This window comes from Papio anubis, chromosome 12, assembly GCF_008728515.1.
Source record: "Papio anubis isolate 15944 chromosome 12, Panubis1.0, whole genome shotgun sequence".
Classification (NCBI taxonomy): domain Eukaryota; kingdom Metazoa; phylum Chordata; class Mammalia; order Primates; family Cercopithecidae; genus Papio; species Papio anubis.
The window spans coordinates 71,855,252-71,871,247 of record NC_044987.1 but is presented as its reverse complement, the minus strand read 5'-3'; the positions used below and the strand labels follow the sequence as shown (position 1 = coordinate 71,871,247).

The 15,996-nt window shown below is 43.4% G+C and overlaps 1 protein-coding gene and 1 pseudogene across 2 annotated transcripts in view; one reads left to right on the top strand and one right to left on the bottom strand.

Annotated features, from left to right (window-relative positions):
* The window catches only part of PARVA (parvin alpha), a 167,121-nt gene that overhangs the window by 46,014 nt on the left and 105,111 nt on the right, over positions 1-15,996 (bottom strand). Inside the window, exon 4 of the mRNA XM_003910205.5 lies at positions 12,649-12,751. Within this exon, the coding sequence (XP_003910254.3) occupies positions 12,649-12,751 (103 nt within the window). The remainder of the gene's footprint in view (positions 1-12,648; positions 12,752-15,996) is intronic.
* Positions 1,156-2,179, top strand: LOC100998225 (annotated as a pseudogene). The gene has a single exon (XR_637451.4). The product of XR_637451.4 is annotated as a ubiquitin-conjugating enzyme E2 variant 2 pseudogene (transcript).

Sequence of the window (15,996 nt, the reverse complement as noted above, 5' to 3'; positions counted from 1 at the left end):
TGCTTCTGCCATGGGGCACTAGTGACCTGGGACAACTTGTAACCAAAATTTCAATTTAGATTTTTTAAAGTCACAAAAGTAGTGTGAATCCTAGCCTTAAATCTGTGTGAGTATAGACTTTTGATGAGGAGTTATCTGAAGCAGACTTCTTTTTAGTTGTTCTATTCACATCCAAGGCTAAGATATCCTTATTGCCTCTTTCTGTGGGACAACTTTTGCACTCATTGAAAGAGTTGCCCTTCCAAGACCATAGCTCTATTCAGAGGGCTTGAATCCAACCGTTTCTTGTTCAGACTCTACCCAAGACTTGTCTCCTGACCCTGTATGTGGGACCCTTTAAACTTCAGGCTATAGGTCATTAGGAATGATAGGTTATTAGGAATTAGCACGTATCCCACTAGATTTATCCTTCCTTCTTGTTTTGGGAATCAGAAGAATTTCCTTCCTTTTCACACCGGTTTAGCCATCCCATGCAAAAATATGTTGTTAAAGGCTTATTCAGATTTTTTAAGTGTGCTATACCAATAAGATTTATCTGAACATCTAGTCAGCCATAATGCTAAAAATGAAAATTGAATTTCTTACTATATTAACTAAGACCTCTAAAACACTTATAATAGTTGTAATAGCCATTATTTCTCGTTTGTCCCTAATACCACATCTTTGATATTTCACTATTTAATATGTTCAGTTAGGTTTTATTTAGTGGTCTTTATCATATTTAAGTAGTTTCCTCTTTCTATTTTACTTGAAATGGCTGTTGAAGTATATCAAATGTTATTTGGTATCTACTGATATGTTAATTCAGTTTTGCTCTTGAAATTTACATATGCACTCAACCACTTTCAAAAAGACTGATAATATATAAACAGAGAAAATTCAAGCTGTGAAAACTGTCTCCTCTCCATGGCAGTCCCAAGTTCCCTAGTCCCATTCCATAGAGACTATTACCAGAAATATTCAATGCACACACAAACATTGTATGTGTCCCTTGACACACACACAGTCATTCTCTACCATGCTTTTTTCTACGTAGTAAGACATTTGAGAGCTTCTCTATTATTTATAAAGAAAAATAATAAAAAAAACTTTCATCTAGCTTTTGAGTTTCTGAGATGAGAAAATGCCTCTTTCAGTTTAAGAATAGCAGCATACGGGCTGCGTCGGGCTGCAGGAGAAGATGGTGGTCTCCACAGGAGTTAAAGTTCCTCGTAATTTTCGCTTGTTGGAAGAACTTGAAGAAGGACAAAAAGGAGTAGGCGATGGTACGGTTAGCTGGGGCCTTGAAGATGATGAAGATATGACACTTACAAGGTGGACAGGCATGATTATTGGGCCACCAAGGACAAATTATGAAAACAGAATATATAGCCTGAAAGTAGAATGGGGACCTAAATACCCAGAAGCTCCTCCGTCAGTTAGATTTGTAACAAAAATTAATATGAATGGAATAAATAATTCCAGTGGGATGGTGGATGCCCAGAGCATACCAGTGTTAGCAAAATGGCAAAATTCATATAGCATTAAAGTTGTACTTCAAGAGCTAAGACGTCTAATGATGTCCAAAGAAAATATGAAGCTTCCACAGCCACCAGAAGGACAAATATACAACAATTAATTTTAGTGGATCTCAAACTTGTCTTAAATCAACAATCTTCTACTCACGTTAATGTTTTGATTCAATATCACAATGAAAAATACCCACACATTAAGTAAAAGAATTCCAGCTGGTAAACATGACCTGGACATCTGTAAGAATATATTTAATACATGTACACCCATTATGTTTTCAGGTAACAGGAGGAAAAATGCAGCACAATTTTTTTTCTCTTGTTAAGGCACTGTCATTTAAACATAAACCTGGAGTACTCGAAATATAATTCAGGTTTACAAGATGAAAGCGTGTGGAGAAGTGTCAGATGGCAGTGGAAGCATGTGTGTTTCTAAAAAGTGAAAATCTCAAGAAAGAAAACAGAAATGGCATGCTTGACCCATCTTGCTTAGTGAAAGAGAGCTGCAGTTGAAATTGTTTAAAAAGTAGCAGGTACAACAAATATTGTCACAGATGTGTTAATTTTTGAAGCGGTGTGGGTGTTGACTACTAGTAGTATCAAAAATATGTTCAGGATTGTTTTGATACCTGTATTTATAATAAAAAATGTTGGGGGGAGTTGATGAATTTCTGTTAAAAGCTGTTCTTGTATGTTACCTGTAACAGACATGGTAAATATTTGTTTACAGTCTTTGTTTAACCATGCATTTAAGTTTAAGTGAAGTCAACAAAAAGGAAATAGGTGTATGGATATGTAATTTTGAGAGTAAAGTTAGTCTTAAAATGTAAATAAAATGTGGAATGTGTCCTCAGAGACTGTGCCATTTCTATTATGTTGATGTAGTATATGTACAGTACCTTGCTAGGGAAGCAAAAATTGGAATTATGTAGCTTTTCCTGTATATACACTTTTATTTACCCTATTTTGTGTACTTCTTGTGAATTATAATTTGCAGACTATTTCAGAAAAGCAATTATCTAGTTTAATTTCTTCTTTGGACAAGGAGGAGTCCTAAGTAGTATATTTTGAGTTTGATTTCACCAGAAATAATATTATTAAAAAGATATTTGCATTCTGGCAATTCTTTTAGGATTATAGGTTGCAAATTATCCAAATACATATCCCATTTTTTAAATCATAAAAAAAAAAGAATAGCAGCATATATCAACAATCCTAAAATCAGACTATTATAGGAGGAGGATCTTCAAGCAGTGCTATTCAACAGAACTTTCTGCTATGACGTCAATGTTCATTTTTTAATTATCCAATATGGTAGCTACTAGCTACATTTGGCTATTAAGCACTTGATATCTAGCTGGTGTAACTGAGAAAATCAATGTTCCATTTTAATTGCTTTTAACAGCTGCATGTGGCTATTGGTTGCTGAACTGGATAGCTCAGCCATAGAGGTTTGTAAAGCCACCTTCCTGACTTTACAGGAGAATGATCGGAGTAGCAGAAGTATGTTTTAGTGGTGAAACCAAGATTGGAACTGAGATCTCCTGTTTCTTCATTCCTGCTTCAATTTTAGCATAGCTGCCACTTCAGCCCAGCATTTTGGGGCATAGAAAAGTGACCCTCAAAGTAAACAAGATCAAACTCTTCAAGATGCACCTCCTCCTGGGGTTCATGGAGTCATCCCCATTCAACATCCACCACATAGAATCAGCCTGGTTTACTCTGGCTACTCATTCCCTACATCTCTAGGTCCTCTTCAAGCTTTTCCCCATCCAAACTGTCACTCCTCTAGTTTGACACTATCCTTTTCTCATGAGGAGATGCTCTGCTAGAGTTCCTTCCACTGTCTCTGAGCAACCCCCATACTGCTCCTATGTTATTTCCTAAAGCCCCATTTCTGATTGTGTTGTTTTGCTCATAAGCCATCACTAGTTGCCACTACTCAAACAATACAGTCTAAAACTCTTAGTTCACGGTCCTCTAATGTGAGCTTCATCTTCTTCCTTTATTTTATTTGTTTTGAGACACAGTCTCACTTTGTCTTCCAGGCCGGAATGCAGTGGTGCGATCTCAGCTCACTGCAACCTCTGCCTCCTGGGCTCAAGTGATCCTCCTGCCTGAGTCACCTGAGTAGCTGGGATTACAGGCGCCCACCACCACGCCCCACTAATTTTTGTATTTTTAGTAGAAATGAGGTTTCATCGTGTTGGCCAGGCTGATCTTGAATTTCTGGCCTCAAGTGATCTGCCTGCCTCGGCCTCCTGAAGTGCTGGGATTACAGGCATGAGCCACCGCAACCAGCCTCTATTTATTTTATTTTTATTTTTATCTTTGAGACAGAGTTTCACTCTTGTTGCCCAGGCTGGAGTCCAATGGTGCGATTTTGGCTCACTGCAATGTCTGCCTCCCGGATTCAAGCGATTCTCCTGCCTCAGCCTCCCAAGTAGCTGGGATTACAGGTATGCGCCACCATGCCTGGCTAATTTTGTATTTTTAGTAGCGATAAGGTTTCTCCATGTTAGTCAGGCTGGTCCTGAACTCCCGACCTCAGGTGATCCACCCACCTCAGCCTCCCAAAGTGCTGGGATTACAGGTGTGAGCCACAGTGCCGGGCCCTTTATTTTAAATAGACTTTTCATTTTAGAATGGTTTTAGATTTATATAAAAGTCACAAACAGTACAGACAGTTCCTATGCACTCCGAACTCAGTTTCCCCTCCTACTGTTAACATCTCACATTACTATGGTACATATGTCACAGCTATTTATGTATGACATTAGTACATGACTGTTAACCCCATATCTTATCTGGATTCACTAGGTTTTTTCTAATGCACTTTTTCTGTTTCAGGAAACGGTCTAGGATACCACTTCTTCTCTTCATGTCTCCTTAGCCTCCTCTGTTCTGTGATGGTTTTTCACACTTTCCTTGTTTTTACCATGACCTTGACAATTTTGAGAAGGGATGGTCGAGACTGCTTGGTTGTTCCTACATTTTTCCCACGGGTAGGCCGGGGAGGAAGACCACAGAAGTGAAGTAACCTTTATTTATATCCTCCCCCTACCCTATCCCCACTTCCACACCCTAATCACGGGAAGCCTGTCACTAAAATCAGCCACTCAAGGATTTGTGGAATTAATTGCCACCTTTTTTGAAGGGGTTGTATCTACATAAAGTATTTGAAATTCTATAAGGAAGAGTTGTCTTTTTGTTCCCGTTTATTTGTTCAGTTATTTATTTATATCAGTATCAATTTAAGGATATTTATATTAGACTTTGGATTATAATCCAATACTACTATTATTAATTTTCCCCCAAATAATTCCAGCTTTAGCCACTGGGAGCTCCCTCAGGTTGGTTTTGGACATTTTCAATGTGTGGCTGCGTGTATATATATTTTTTCTTAGCACTTCTTTTTGGCACTGCAAGATGCTCTAGGCTCATCTATATTCCCTGCCCCAGGTCTAAAATAAGGCATTTCTCCAAGAAGTCCTGGTTTATCCTGTTGGAAAATGGTGCTAAAAACCACCACCTGGGAGCTGGGTCTCATTTTCTTTGTTAGCCTCATATCCCAGTCACCCAACCCTGATGGTCACCTACCCACTGGCTCCTGGATGCTACAGCATTTTCCCTCCATTAGCACCAAAATTAACAGAGGCTTCCTGGAAACTCTTTTGTTGTCTTGGCTAAAGTGCCCTTTCTCCTTCCTTATATGTTTGAGATCTTTTTCTGTAAGGCCCCATTCAAAATGCCCCCTCTGGCTGGGTGAGGTGGCTCATGCCTTTAATCCCAACACTTTGGGAGGCCAAGGTGGGTGAATCATTTGAGCCCAGTAGTTTGAGACCAGCTTGGGAAACATGGTGAAATCCCATCGCTATAAAACATACAAAAATTAGTTGGGTGTGGTGGTGCACACCTGTGATCGCAGCTACCTGGGAGGCTGAGATGGGAAGATCTCCTGAGCCCGGGGAGGGCGACACTGCAGTGAACTATGACTGTGCCACTGCACTCCAGCCTGGGCAACAGAGTGAGGCCCTATCTCCAAAAAAAAAAAAAAAAAAAAAAAAAAGTAACAAAAATAAAACACCAAAATACCCCCTCTTCCCTGAAACCTTTCCCAAAACCTTTCCCAAACTCCTACTTGATCTCTTACAGACCTGTATACTACCAGGCTGTGAGTTTCCAGAACTCACAATTTTCAAAATGCCCCCTCTGGCTGGGTGAGGTGGCTCACACCTTTAATCCCAACAGAGGACAGCAATATGACACATTTACTTTTATATCCCTAAACTCAGCAGTTAGCATATAGCACACCAAATGGTTTTTGCCTAGTGGATATTATTATCAGACTAGATTAAGATCAGTGTAAATTGCACCCTTTAGGGTCTATCAGGGAAAAAGAAAACCACACACACAAAACAAAACAAAACAAAACCATCCTCCTGTAGAACTTTATTGCCACAGGCAACCTTTTGGTCTCAAGCCTGAAGAATGATACCTGTTTCAGTCACATGTTATTGTGAAAACCAGAAGGAAGAGCCCTGGAACCTTATGACTCTCATCCCTGAATATAGGCCTTTTCTGTTCCCAGCACATGTACCTGTTCAAAGATAAGGATCAGTCAAATGAAACATACCATAAGGAAATTCACATAGACATCCCAAGCCAGGAAACCTCAATAAGAAACAGGCAGTGGGCCATGTTCACATGAAATGATGAATTATGTTGTGTAGGCATCGTCCTGGAATCGCTTATCCCATCTCTCACTCAGTCATACCTACTGCCTAAGTGTTGTGAATGTAAATATAACCAGGTGACCGTGGACATACCCGCATAATTGAGGCATTGGGAAATGTGTCCCAACTTTGGATGATTCTGTGACTTTCTTATTGATGCCATGGAGTAAGAGAATATTCTGGGAAACCTAAGGCTCTTTCCTCTATCAATCACCCTGGAAGGGGGTAATCCTGGTCAAGAAATGAGGTGTTTTGGCTGGGGTAGGAAGGAACTTCCTCCTCATTCTGGGGTTGGGAAACCTTTGCTCTGAAGTTTGGAAAGGGCTGGGGCTGCTCCCGTGAGAGGACGAAGTATATGTCATGAAGAAGCAGGCCAGCGTTGCCAGCGGCTACTATTTTCTTGGCAGCAACACTAATAGTGCAGAGAAGTAGCCAGTGTCCCCACAGCAGGGTTGCTGTCCCTGTGGTCTCTCTGGATGATGGCAATGCCCCTTCCCCGAGCTCCCTGGCCCACCTGCATTCATCTGCAGCTGCAGACAGCTCCTAGCACATTGATGGCCATCTCTGGCCTCTTCTTGTAACCAGAAGCACAACCTGGAAGTTTTTATTGCCTGCACAGGCAACCCTCAACCACAGGGGGAAAGGAGCCATAGGATAAATGCCCTTGTTACCTTGCACTGGGAAGGGTGATTCTGAGATGTGTTGTTACGTGGTTTCTCAGAGGGCCCAGCTATGAGCCCTGGTTGAAATAGGGCTGCTGCTCTGATTAACATACTCATGTCTGGCACTTTTCTCTTCCCCTCTTACATGCCCTACTCAGTTAGTTGTACGTTTTAAGGTTGCCTCCCATATAAGCTTCCTCCACCCATGTCCTTGTCTCAGCATCTGCTTTGGGAAAACCTAAACTAAGATCTGATGCCAGGGCAAGTGGGAAGACCCAGGGAATATAGGCAGCAATGGGGCAGCTGGGTTGGGCAGCTAAGAAAGAAGGACTAGGGAGAGGCTCTTCTGATAGAATCTACCAGAAATGCCTGGGGCCTCTGAGAAGGGTGATTTTCCTGCAAGGAAGGCAGACACTGCTGTGAGCAAGGGGCATGTGGCCACACGGAGGTGAGCCAGGTATGCTGTTGCTCCCCATTGAGCTCATAATTGGAGAACACCCAGCCAGTCCTTGCCAGCCAAGGTCACATGGAATCTCAAGGATGCTCACCTGTTCAGGCTTTCACCACAGCAATGAAACACATACAACCCTCTATCAGGAGGTCCCTGCCTAATATGGTTTGGCTGTTTCCTCACTCAAAACTCACCTTGAATTTTAATAATCCCCATGTATCAAGGTGGACATAACTGAATCATGGGGTAGTGAATAAGTCTCACAATATCTGATGGTTTTATAAATGGGAGTTCCCCTGCACAAGCTTTTTTGCCTGCCATCATGTAAGACGTGACTTTGTTCTTCATTCGCCTTCAGCCTTGATTGTGAGGCCTCACCAGCCACGTGGAACTCTGAGTCAATTAAACCTCTTTCCTTTTTTTTTTTTTTTTTGAGATGGAGTCTTGCTCTGTCACCCAGGTTGGAGTGCAATGGTGCGATCTCAGCTAACTGCAACCTCTGCCTCCTGGGTTCAAGCAATTCTCCTGCCTCAGCCTCCCGAGTAGCTGGGATTACAGGTGCCTGCTACCATGCCTGGCTAATTTTTGTATTTTTAGTAGAGATCGGGGTTTCACCATGTTGGTCAGGCTGGTCTCAAATTCCTGACCTTGTGATCCGCCTGCCTCGGCCTCCCAAAGTGTTGGGATTATAGGCGTGAGCCACTGCACCCGGTCCTCTTTCCTTTTTAAATTACCCAGTCTCAGGTATGTCTTTATGAGCTGCGTGAGAACAGGCTAATACACTGCTACACCTTCTCACACACTTCTGCCTCTAGGTTCTGGGTCTTTGTTCCACAATGTAATCAACATGGCTTCCTGGATTCCATGTCCTTTTCTTTTTCTTTTTTTTTTTTGAGACAGTTTCGCTCTTGTTGCCCAGGCTGGAGTGCAATGGCATGATCTCGGCTCACTGCAACTTCTGCCTCCTGGGTTCAAGTGATTCTCCTGCCTCAGCCTCCCAAGTAGGATGCACCACCATGCCTGGCTAATTGTATTTAGAAGAGACGGGGTTTCACTGTGTTGGTCAGGCTGGTCTTGAACTCCTGACCTCAGGTGATCCACCCACCTCGGACTCCCAAAGTGCATGGATTACAGGTGTGAACCACCATGCCTGGCCCCATATCCTTTTCTTGATGTCAGTGTGTATGCTCCTGGGCTACCAGAGGCCCCTATGCCATTTCCATCATCTTCTAAGTGCTAGTGTTTCATAGTTACTTTACTAATCTCAAACTCAGACCCTGCCAGCTCGCTGCCCAACCAACTCAGTATTAAGGAAGCTCAAGCCCCAGTATGATTAGAAACTGGATTTCTGGGAACAATCATGCCTGGTTAACACCACCATGTAAGGGTACTGTACCTAGGTACAGATGTTTGGTTATTTATGCTGCAGACAACAAGTTAAAAACATCCACTAATATGCCCAAATCTTGATACCTAAATTCCATTCTCCAATAAAATAAATCAGGGCTTGTTGGAAAAGTGATTGATTTCAGGACTGGAGTAAGAAAAATATAAGATGGTCTTGGAGTATCTTATGATGTGAGAAACAAAGGAAATGCTCAAAAAAAAAAAAAAAAAATATATATATATATATATATATATATGGGCAGCTTGTTGAAAGTGTCCAGGAGGCAACCTGAAAGAGCTCCCAATGGCCAAAGCTGGAAGCCAATGAGCAAAAAAGTGAACGATAAAGTAGTACTGGATTAAACCCAAAGTATAAAATAAATATGTCCACAGTGATATAAATAAATAGAAATGACAACTCTTCCTTTTAGAATTCCAGTTAATAAATGCAGAAGGAATACAGAGAAGAGACCATCTCTGCTAGAACACTACCATAATAATTGCAGCAGATGCATTCTAAATGGATGCTAAAACTAGAGGAAGAAGTTTAAGGAGAACAGGATATTTACATAGTCTCAAAGTATCTCTCCCCAAATAAATTACTTAAAAAGAGAAAAATAGTCACTTTATAATGAAGAAATCTGGCAGTATGATACCACCTTGACAATGTGATTGAGGTTAACATGACCAGTGACAGGAAAAATAGCTAGAGGGGAACGTAAGGTCAGAGTGCTCACTCGAAACTCTGCCTCCTTTATACTCACAGGGTCATTAAAAAAAGAAAACAAACCAAAACATTCCCCCTAATCTCTGCTTTCAGACTGATCCCTCCCAGGAGCTCCTGACGCGCATATATATATATATGTGTGTGTGTGTGTGTGTGTGTATATATATATTTATATGTGTGTGTGTGTATATATATATATATTTTTTTTTTTTTACTACACACTGGCTCACTCCACCTGGTTATCCTACCTGTAGGCTTTGAATGTGTATGCCCTGCCTTAGACCTTTGAGATTAGGGTCTAAACTTAAGTTCACAAAAGAACCATCACCTCCATAGTGAATCACCTTTTCAGCATGAAGGGTGAGATCTGAAATGATCTAATCTGCTTGTATGTAATGCCTGATTTGGGTTGCACAGATGTGACGCTGGATGGTTTTGTAACCATTCCTGGAGGCAAGATTCCTTCACGACCATGTTCCATTACTCTGTGGCCATGTTCTACCTTGCTTGCCCTGACAGCCTAGCATAGAACATTTTGGCAGTTTCAGATCCTGAGTAGATGTCTGCTGGAGGAGTTAAAAGCTGTGGTCACTGGGAGAGATGCGTAGTGAGGTTCCCGGCTTAGCCATGTCTTCATGTGCCAAAGCTTTTTCATTTCCTCTCTGTATTCAGTTGCAGTTTATACACCCTTAAATATTAACACCCATTAATACTGATGTCTGAGAACCAAATCACTTCCTAGAAACTGCATTAGCCATTCATTCGTTCATTCATTCAATATACATTTTTTTTTTTTTTTTTGAGAGGGAGTCTTGGTCTGTCCCCTATGCTAGAGTGCAATGGCATGATCTCGGCTCTATGCAACCTCCGCCTCCCAGGTTCAAGCGATTCTCCTGACTCAGCCTCCCAAGTAGCTGGGACTACAGGCGCCTGCCACCATGCCCGGCTACTTTTTGTATTTTTAGTACAGATGGGGTTTCACCATGTTGGCCAGGCTGGTCTTGAACTCTTGACCTCAGGTGATCTGCCTGCCTAGGCCTCCCAACGTATGGGGATTATAGGCGTGAGCCACCGTGGCTGGCCTCAATATACATTAAGTGCTAGGCAACATGTGCTAGACAATCTGATGGTGCTGGAGAAGCCTGAATAAATACATAGGACATGGCTCGTGCCTTGGGGAAGCCTATGCACATTTACCTAAACAGCCACAGATGACATGGAAAGTCTTAGGCATGTATATATACTCACATGTATGTATATACACATTTGTATGTATATACACAGGTATATACAAATGTGTATATACACATATGTATATACACAGGTATATACCTGTATTTATATACATACAAATACAGGTATATACAGGTATGTATATACACATTTGTATATATCTACACACATATATGCATATATGTGCAAGTGTATATATAGTCCCTCAGAGAGAGATACATATATGTGTGTGTAGGGGGGAACATAAAAAAAAGAGTATATGACTACCTTTTCTAAATGTGACTATAGGGCCAGGCGTGGTGGCTCCCTACTGTAATCCCAGTAAGTACTTCAGGAGGCTGAGGCAGGTTGCTTGAGCCCAGGAGTTTGAGACCTGCCTGGGCAACATGGCAAAACCCTGTCTCCACAAAAAACACAAAAATTAGCTGGGCATGATGGTGCATGCCCTGTAGTCCCAGCTACTCAGGAGGCTGAGGCAGGAGGGTCACCTCGAACCCTGGAGGTCAAGGCTGCAATGAGCCAAGATCATGCCACTGCATTCCAGCCTGGGTGACAGCGAGAACCTGCCTCAAAAAAAAAAAAAAAAAAAGTGACAGTACTGTAAAGGCTGTAATAGGGAGGCACCACATTTGATTAATTCTAGAGATCAGAAGGATGAGCAATAATGGTTTGCCCTGGTGGGTAAAGGAGGAAGGCAGGCCTTAGAGGCAGAAGGACTAGTATGAGCAAAAGTATAGGCATGTTAATATGTGTGGCATATGTAAAAATGCAGCAATGGTATACAAAAAAATAGTAAAACCAATGATGACATTTATCGAGCATCTGCTATGTGTCAGGCACTATCCTAAGCACTTTACACGCATTACCACACGGATGAGCCACATGTGTGGGAGTGGCCGGAGGTGAGGCTGAGGAGACAGCTGGGGGTCATCGGATGATGGAATGCTTTGAATGTTGTGACAAGGGGTTTGGACTTTGTCCAGCAGGAGAGAGCCACTGAGAGTTATAAATAAGTACTGCAAGACTGGACTTGGGATTTTAAGTTTCCTCTGCTAGCTGCGTAGGGAATAGGTGGAGGAGGTGAGATGGGAAGCAAAGAAGTGAGTCTGGAAGTTTTTTCAATAGTTCAGAGAAGTGAAAACGGCAGAGGATGTATTCAGGAGAGGCAGAAATGGGTCTTGCTGATCCCTGTATACATGGGGGCAGAGGAGGAAGGGAGGGGATTCTATGAACTCAGGGGAAGAAACAGCTTTAGAAAAGTGGATGAATTCAGTCTAAGGTAGATTCAGGTAGAGGTGCCCAGAGGGCAGTTAAGGATTGAAGTCTAGAATCTGAGGGGAAGGTTTGGGCCAGAGTTAGATTAGGAGCAGTGGAGGACACCTTAACTCCATTCAAGCTGAAATTTGTCCTTTCAACACTAAGATTACCCCTGAATTCTCCTTTCTCTCCCCTTTGTCCTTACATTTTCACATGAACAGCTGCAAAGCGACCCAGGGAGGAACACACACACATGCACAAGTCCACAGATGACAGAGGAACACATACATGCATCTGAAGGTGACAGAGGTCTAAAAATGCATACTCACGCCCATGCATGTAAATATACCTACAGAGGCCACACAGGCATGCTTTTCTGGAGAGAAGGAGGCGTGCTTTCTAGCTATTAATATATAGTGGGGTCTCTTCATCTAGCTGATGACCCTTGGCTGCTAGAAGGAGCAGGCCCACCTGGTCGTGGAGACTCCCTCTACAATTCATTCATGTAAAACATTGCAAGAGGACATCTAAAGCCTTCACTGAGCTGTTATTCCACGTTCCACACATTTGTAATCCATTTCCAGGTAAGCTACTGTAAACTGAGAATAACTCCTTCTAGCTACAAGTAGGTGATCCAACCACCTGCAGTTAAACACACATCCACTGCAGCACTGAACTCTCCTACCGAAAAGCTTCTGCAGGACTTGTCCATCATATAAATCTTCAGCCAGGTCTTTCACAATGATTCTTTCTCCAACCAACACATCATTAATCCAGTCAATTAATACCTACACAGAGAGAGAGAGGGAACGAGCAATAATAAGAAAGAGTTATGGTTTATTTTCTTACAGACCAGCTTTCTTATCCTAAACAATTAAAATCTAAATGAACTTTAGATTTTAAGTTTCATTTTATTTGAGATAGGGTCTCACTATGTTGCCTAGGCTGGACTCAAACTCCTGGGCTCAAGTGATCTTCCTGCCTCAGCCACCTGTGTAGCTGAGATTATGGGAGTGTTCCATTGTGCCCTGCTTTGAACTTCAGATTTCAAAAGAAGAAGAACTATCCACACCAGTGTGTGCACAGGTAGCTGGCAGTGCGAGCCCTACTGGCCTTCTTAATTTTCAGATGTACATCCTGCTAGTGCTGGTGGCACCAGTGTCCCTGTTAATATCTATGTTCCCTATTATTCCTTACTGTAATGGCAAGCAACATTCACAGTGTATAGCCATGAAAAGGTGGTTCACACCGGTAACCCCAACACTTTGGAAGGTCGCGGCAGGCAGATCACTTGAGGTCAGGAGTTTGAGACCAGCCTGGCCAACATGGTGAAACCCCGTCTCTACTAAAACTACAAAGATTAGTCAGGCATGGTGATAGGTGCCTGTAATCCCAGATACTCGGGTGTCTGAGGTAGGAGAATTGCTTGAACAGGGAGGTCGAGGCTGCAGTAAAGATCGTGCCACTGCACTCCAGCCTGGGCAACAGAGTGAGACTCTACCTCAAAAAAAAAAAAAAAAAAAAAAAAAAAAAAAAGAGTTAAGTATACAGTGATGAGTTTTGGTCATTGTGCACTGTAGTTTAACCCCCACCACAACTGAGATACAGAACAGTTCCCTCCCCCGTAAGATGCTTCTGTAGGCCCCTTTGTACTCAATCTTCCTCCCTGACCACAGGCCTGGGGGAACCACTACAGTTTTGACATTTCTCCAATTTCTTATAAGTGGACATCATCCTTTGTGTTGGATGTCTTTGCCTTAGCATAAATATGCTGCCTTTATAACACAGCAATAGCCAGACAGCATTGCCATCCCTGGGTGGGCTGATGTTGGAGCCTGGAGGCTTTAAAGGACATTGTTCCACTGTCCCAAGACAGGAAGATAGCAACTGTAACACCTACTGTATACCAGGCACTGCACTGTATCCAGTACAGTAAGTCCCCACTTCTGTCTTGGAGAGGCTTATGGGGGCAGAAAACCGGTCAACCAAAGGATTATAACATAAAGGGTTCAAATCCTAGGGTGGGAAGGACATGGTGCTATGAGAGAGTAGAGGAGAGGCCCCAACAGGCTGGGAGTGGGCAGGAGAGATCAGGAATGAGGGGAGGCTTCCAGAAAGCCTTGTGTTTGAGGAGACTTTTTTTTTTTGAGGTAGGGTCTTGCTATGTTGCCTAGGCTGGAGTGCAGTGGCTATTCACAGGTACAATCATAGTCCACTATAGCTTCGAACTTCTGTCCTCAAACCTTCATCTGAAAGTAGCTGGCACTACAGGTACATGCCACTGTGCCCAGCTCCTAAGGAGACTCTTAAAAGAATACTAGGAGTTGACCAGAAAGAGTAGGATTTCAAGGTGGTCAAATCAGCCTAGATCTAGAAAATTGAACCTCCCTCTGGAAGTACGGAGGTAGCTATAAAGTGATCCGTGTGTTTGGTCAGCACTCCAGGGCTCATGCCTATGTGCATCTCCAATCCTCCACTCCCTCAAACAGGGCCCGAGTGCAGGTTTAGGTCTGGGAGATCAACACTGAAGACTGAACCATTTGGAGCCCATTCTGACCTTGTGCTTACCCTCAGGGGTCTCCTGAGCAAGCAGTAGCTTACCCATTCTAGCATGGTGAATGCCCTCTGATAGGAGCAAGCCCAGGGCTAGACCCTTTCCCCCTACCCTTGCCCATACAGGCCCAGCACCCCGGAGAGGTGCAGCAGCAGGCAGAGCCTGCACCTCAACTGTTCCATCTTCTTCCTGCACAGCAAGGCGAGGGCTTAGGGTCTCACTGGGCAGGGGCAGTCACCTGTGGGTGCAGCACAGACTGCATCAGGAAAGGCCAGAAACCCAACATGCATAACTCAACTGCCTGTGGGGCTCTGGTTGTGATCCAGGGGAGTAAGAGGCTGCATGGCGGCCTAGCCAAGGCTGCCTCCTTTCTCTTGAACTCTGGGGTCAGGGCACAGACTCAGGGCACAGACTCCCTTCAGCAGACAGAAGGGACATTTATACATCTCCTCTGAGATGACTGCCCTCAGTCCTCTAGTCCCTAGTGAGATGGCCCAACTCTCACATGGGTTTGATTTTACTTCTGAATACTCCCGGCTGACTTTGAAATTCCTACCCATTCATCCACCCACCCTTCCTCCTCCTTCCTTTCCTCCATCCATCCTCCAATGTTTATTAAATACCTGCTATATGTGATATTCTGTGCTGGGTCCTTGGGGTACAATGATAGAAAAAAAAGACAGTTTCTAACCCCAAAAAGTTCACCATTTAGTGAAAGAGACAGAGTAGTCTGCTATAATATTACATGGAGACGACAACAGAACTAAGGACAGGGCCATAGCAGCCACGGAGGGGCTGAGCCATGGCACTAGAGTTCAGAGCAAGCTTCCTGGAGCAAGTGGCCGTGCTGAGACTTTCAGATGAAGGGCATGAGAGGCATTGTAGTCAGAGTGGACTGCATTAGCCAGGCTTTGGCAGTGGGGAGTTTTGGGAGCACGCATGGGCTGCTGGGAGGAGCAGTTCTGGCATCCCTGTGTTGCCGGGTAGTGGTTAATCTGAGGTTTGAAGAGGCAGCTAGAGCAAGGACGCTAAACACCACCTCTAGGAGTGGACTGCAACCTGAGGTGGACAGGAAACTCTGACAGATCTTGCACAGGGGAACCGCGTATTCAGATTTGCATGGGGAATGAATCACTCTGACATCCAGTGCTTTTTTTTTTTTTTTTTTTTTTTGAGACAGGGCCAGGCTGGAGTGCAGTGGCGTGATCATAGCTCCCTGCAACCTCTGCCTCCCAGATTCAAGCCATCCTCCCACCTCAGCCTCCTGAGTAGCTGGGACTACAGGCATGCGGCACCACACTTTGCTAATTTTTGTATTTTTAGTAGAAATGGTGTTTCACCACGTTGCCTGGGCTGGTCTCGAACTCCTGAGCTCAAGTGATCCACCCGCCTTGGCCTCTGCAGAGTGCTGGGATGACAGGTGTGAATGCCTTTTGTCTTAAGTGCAGCCTGGTTAAGCTGAAGAGGAGGAACATAGGA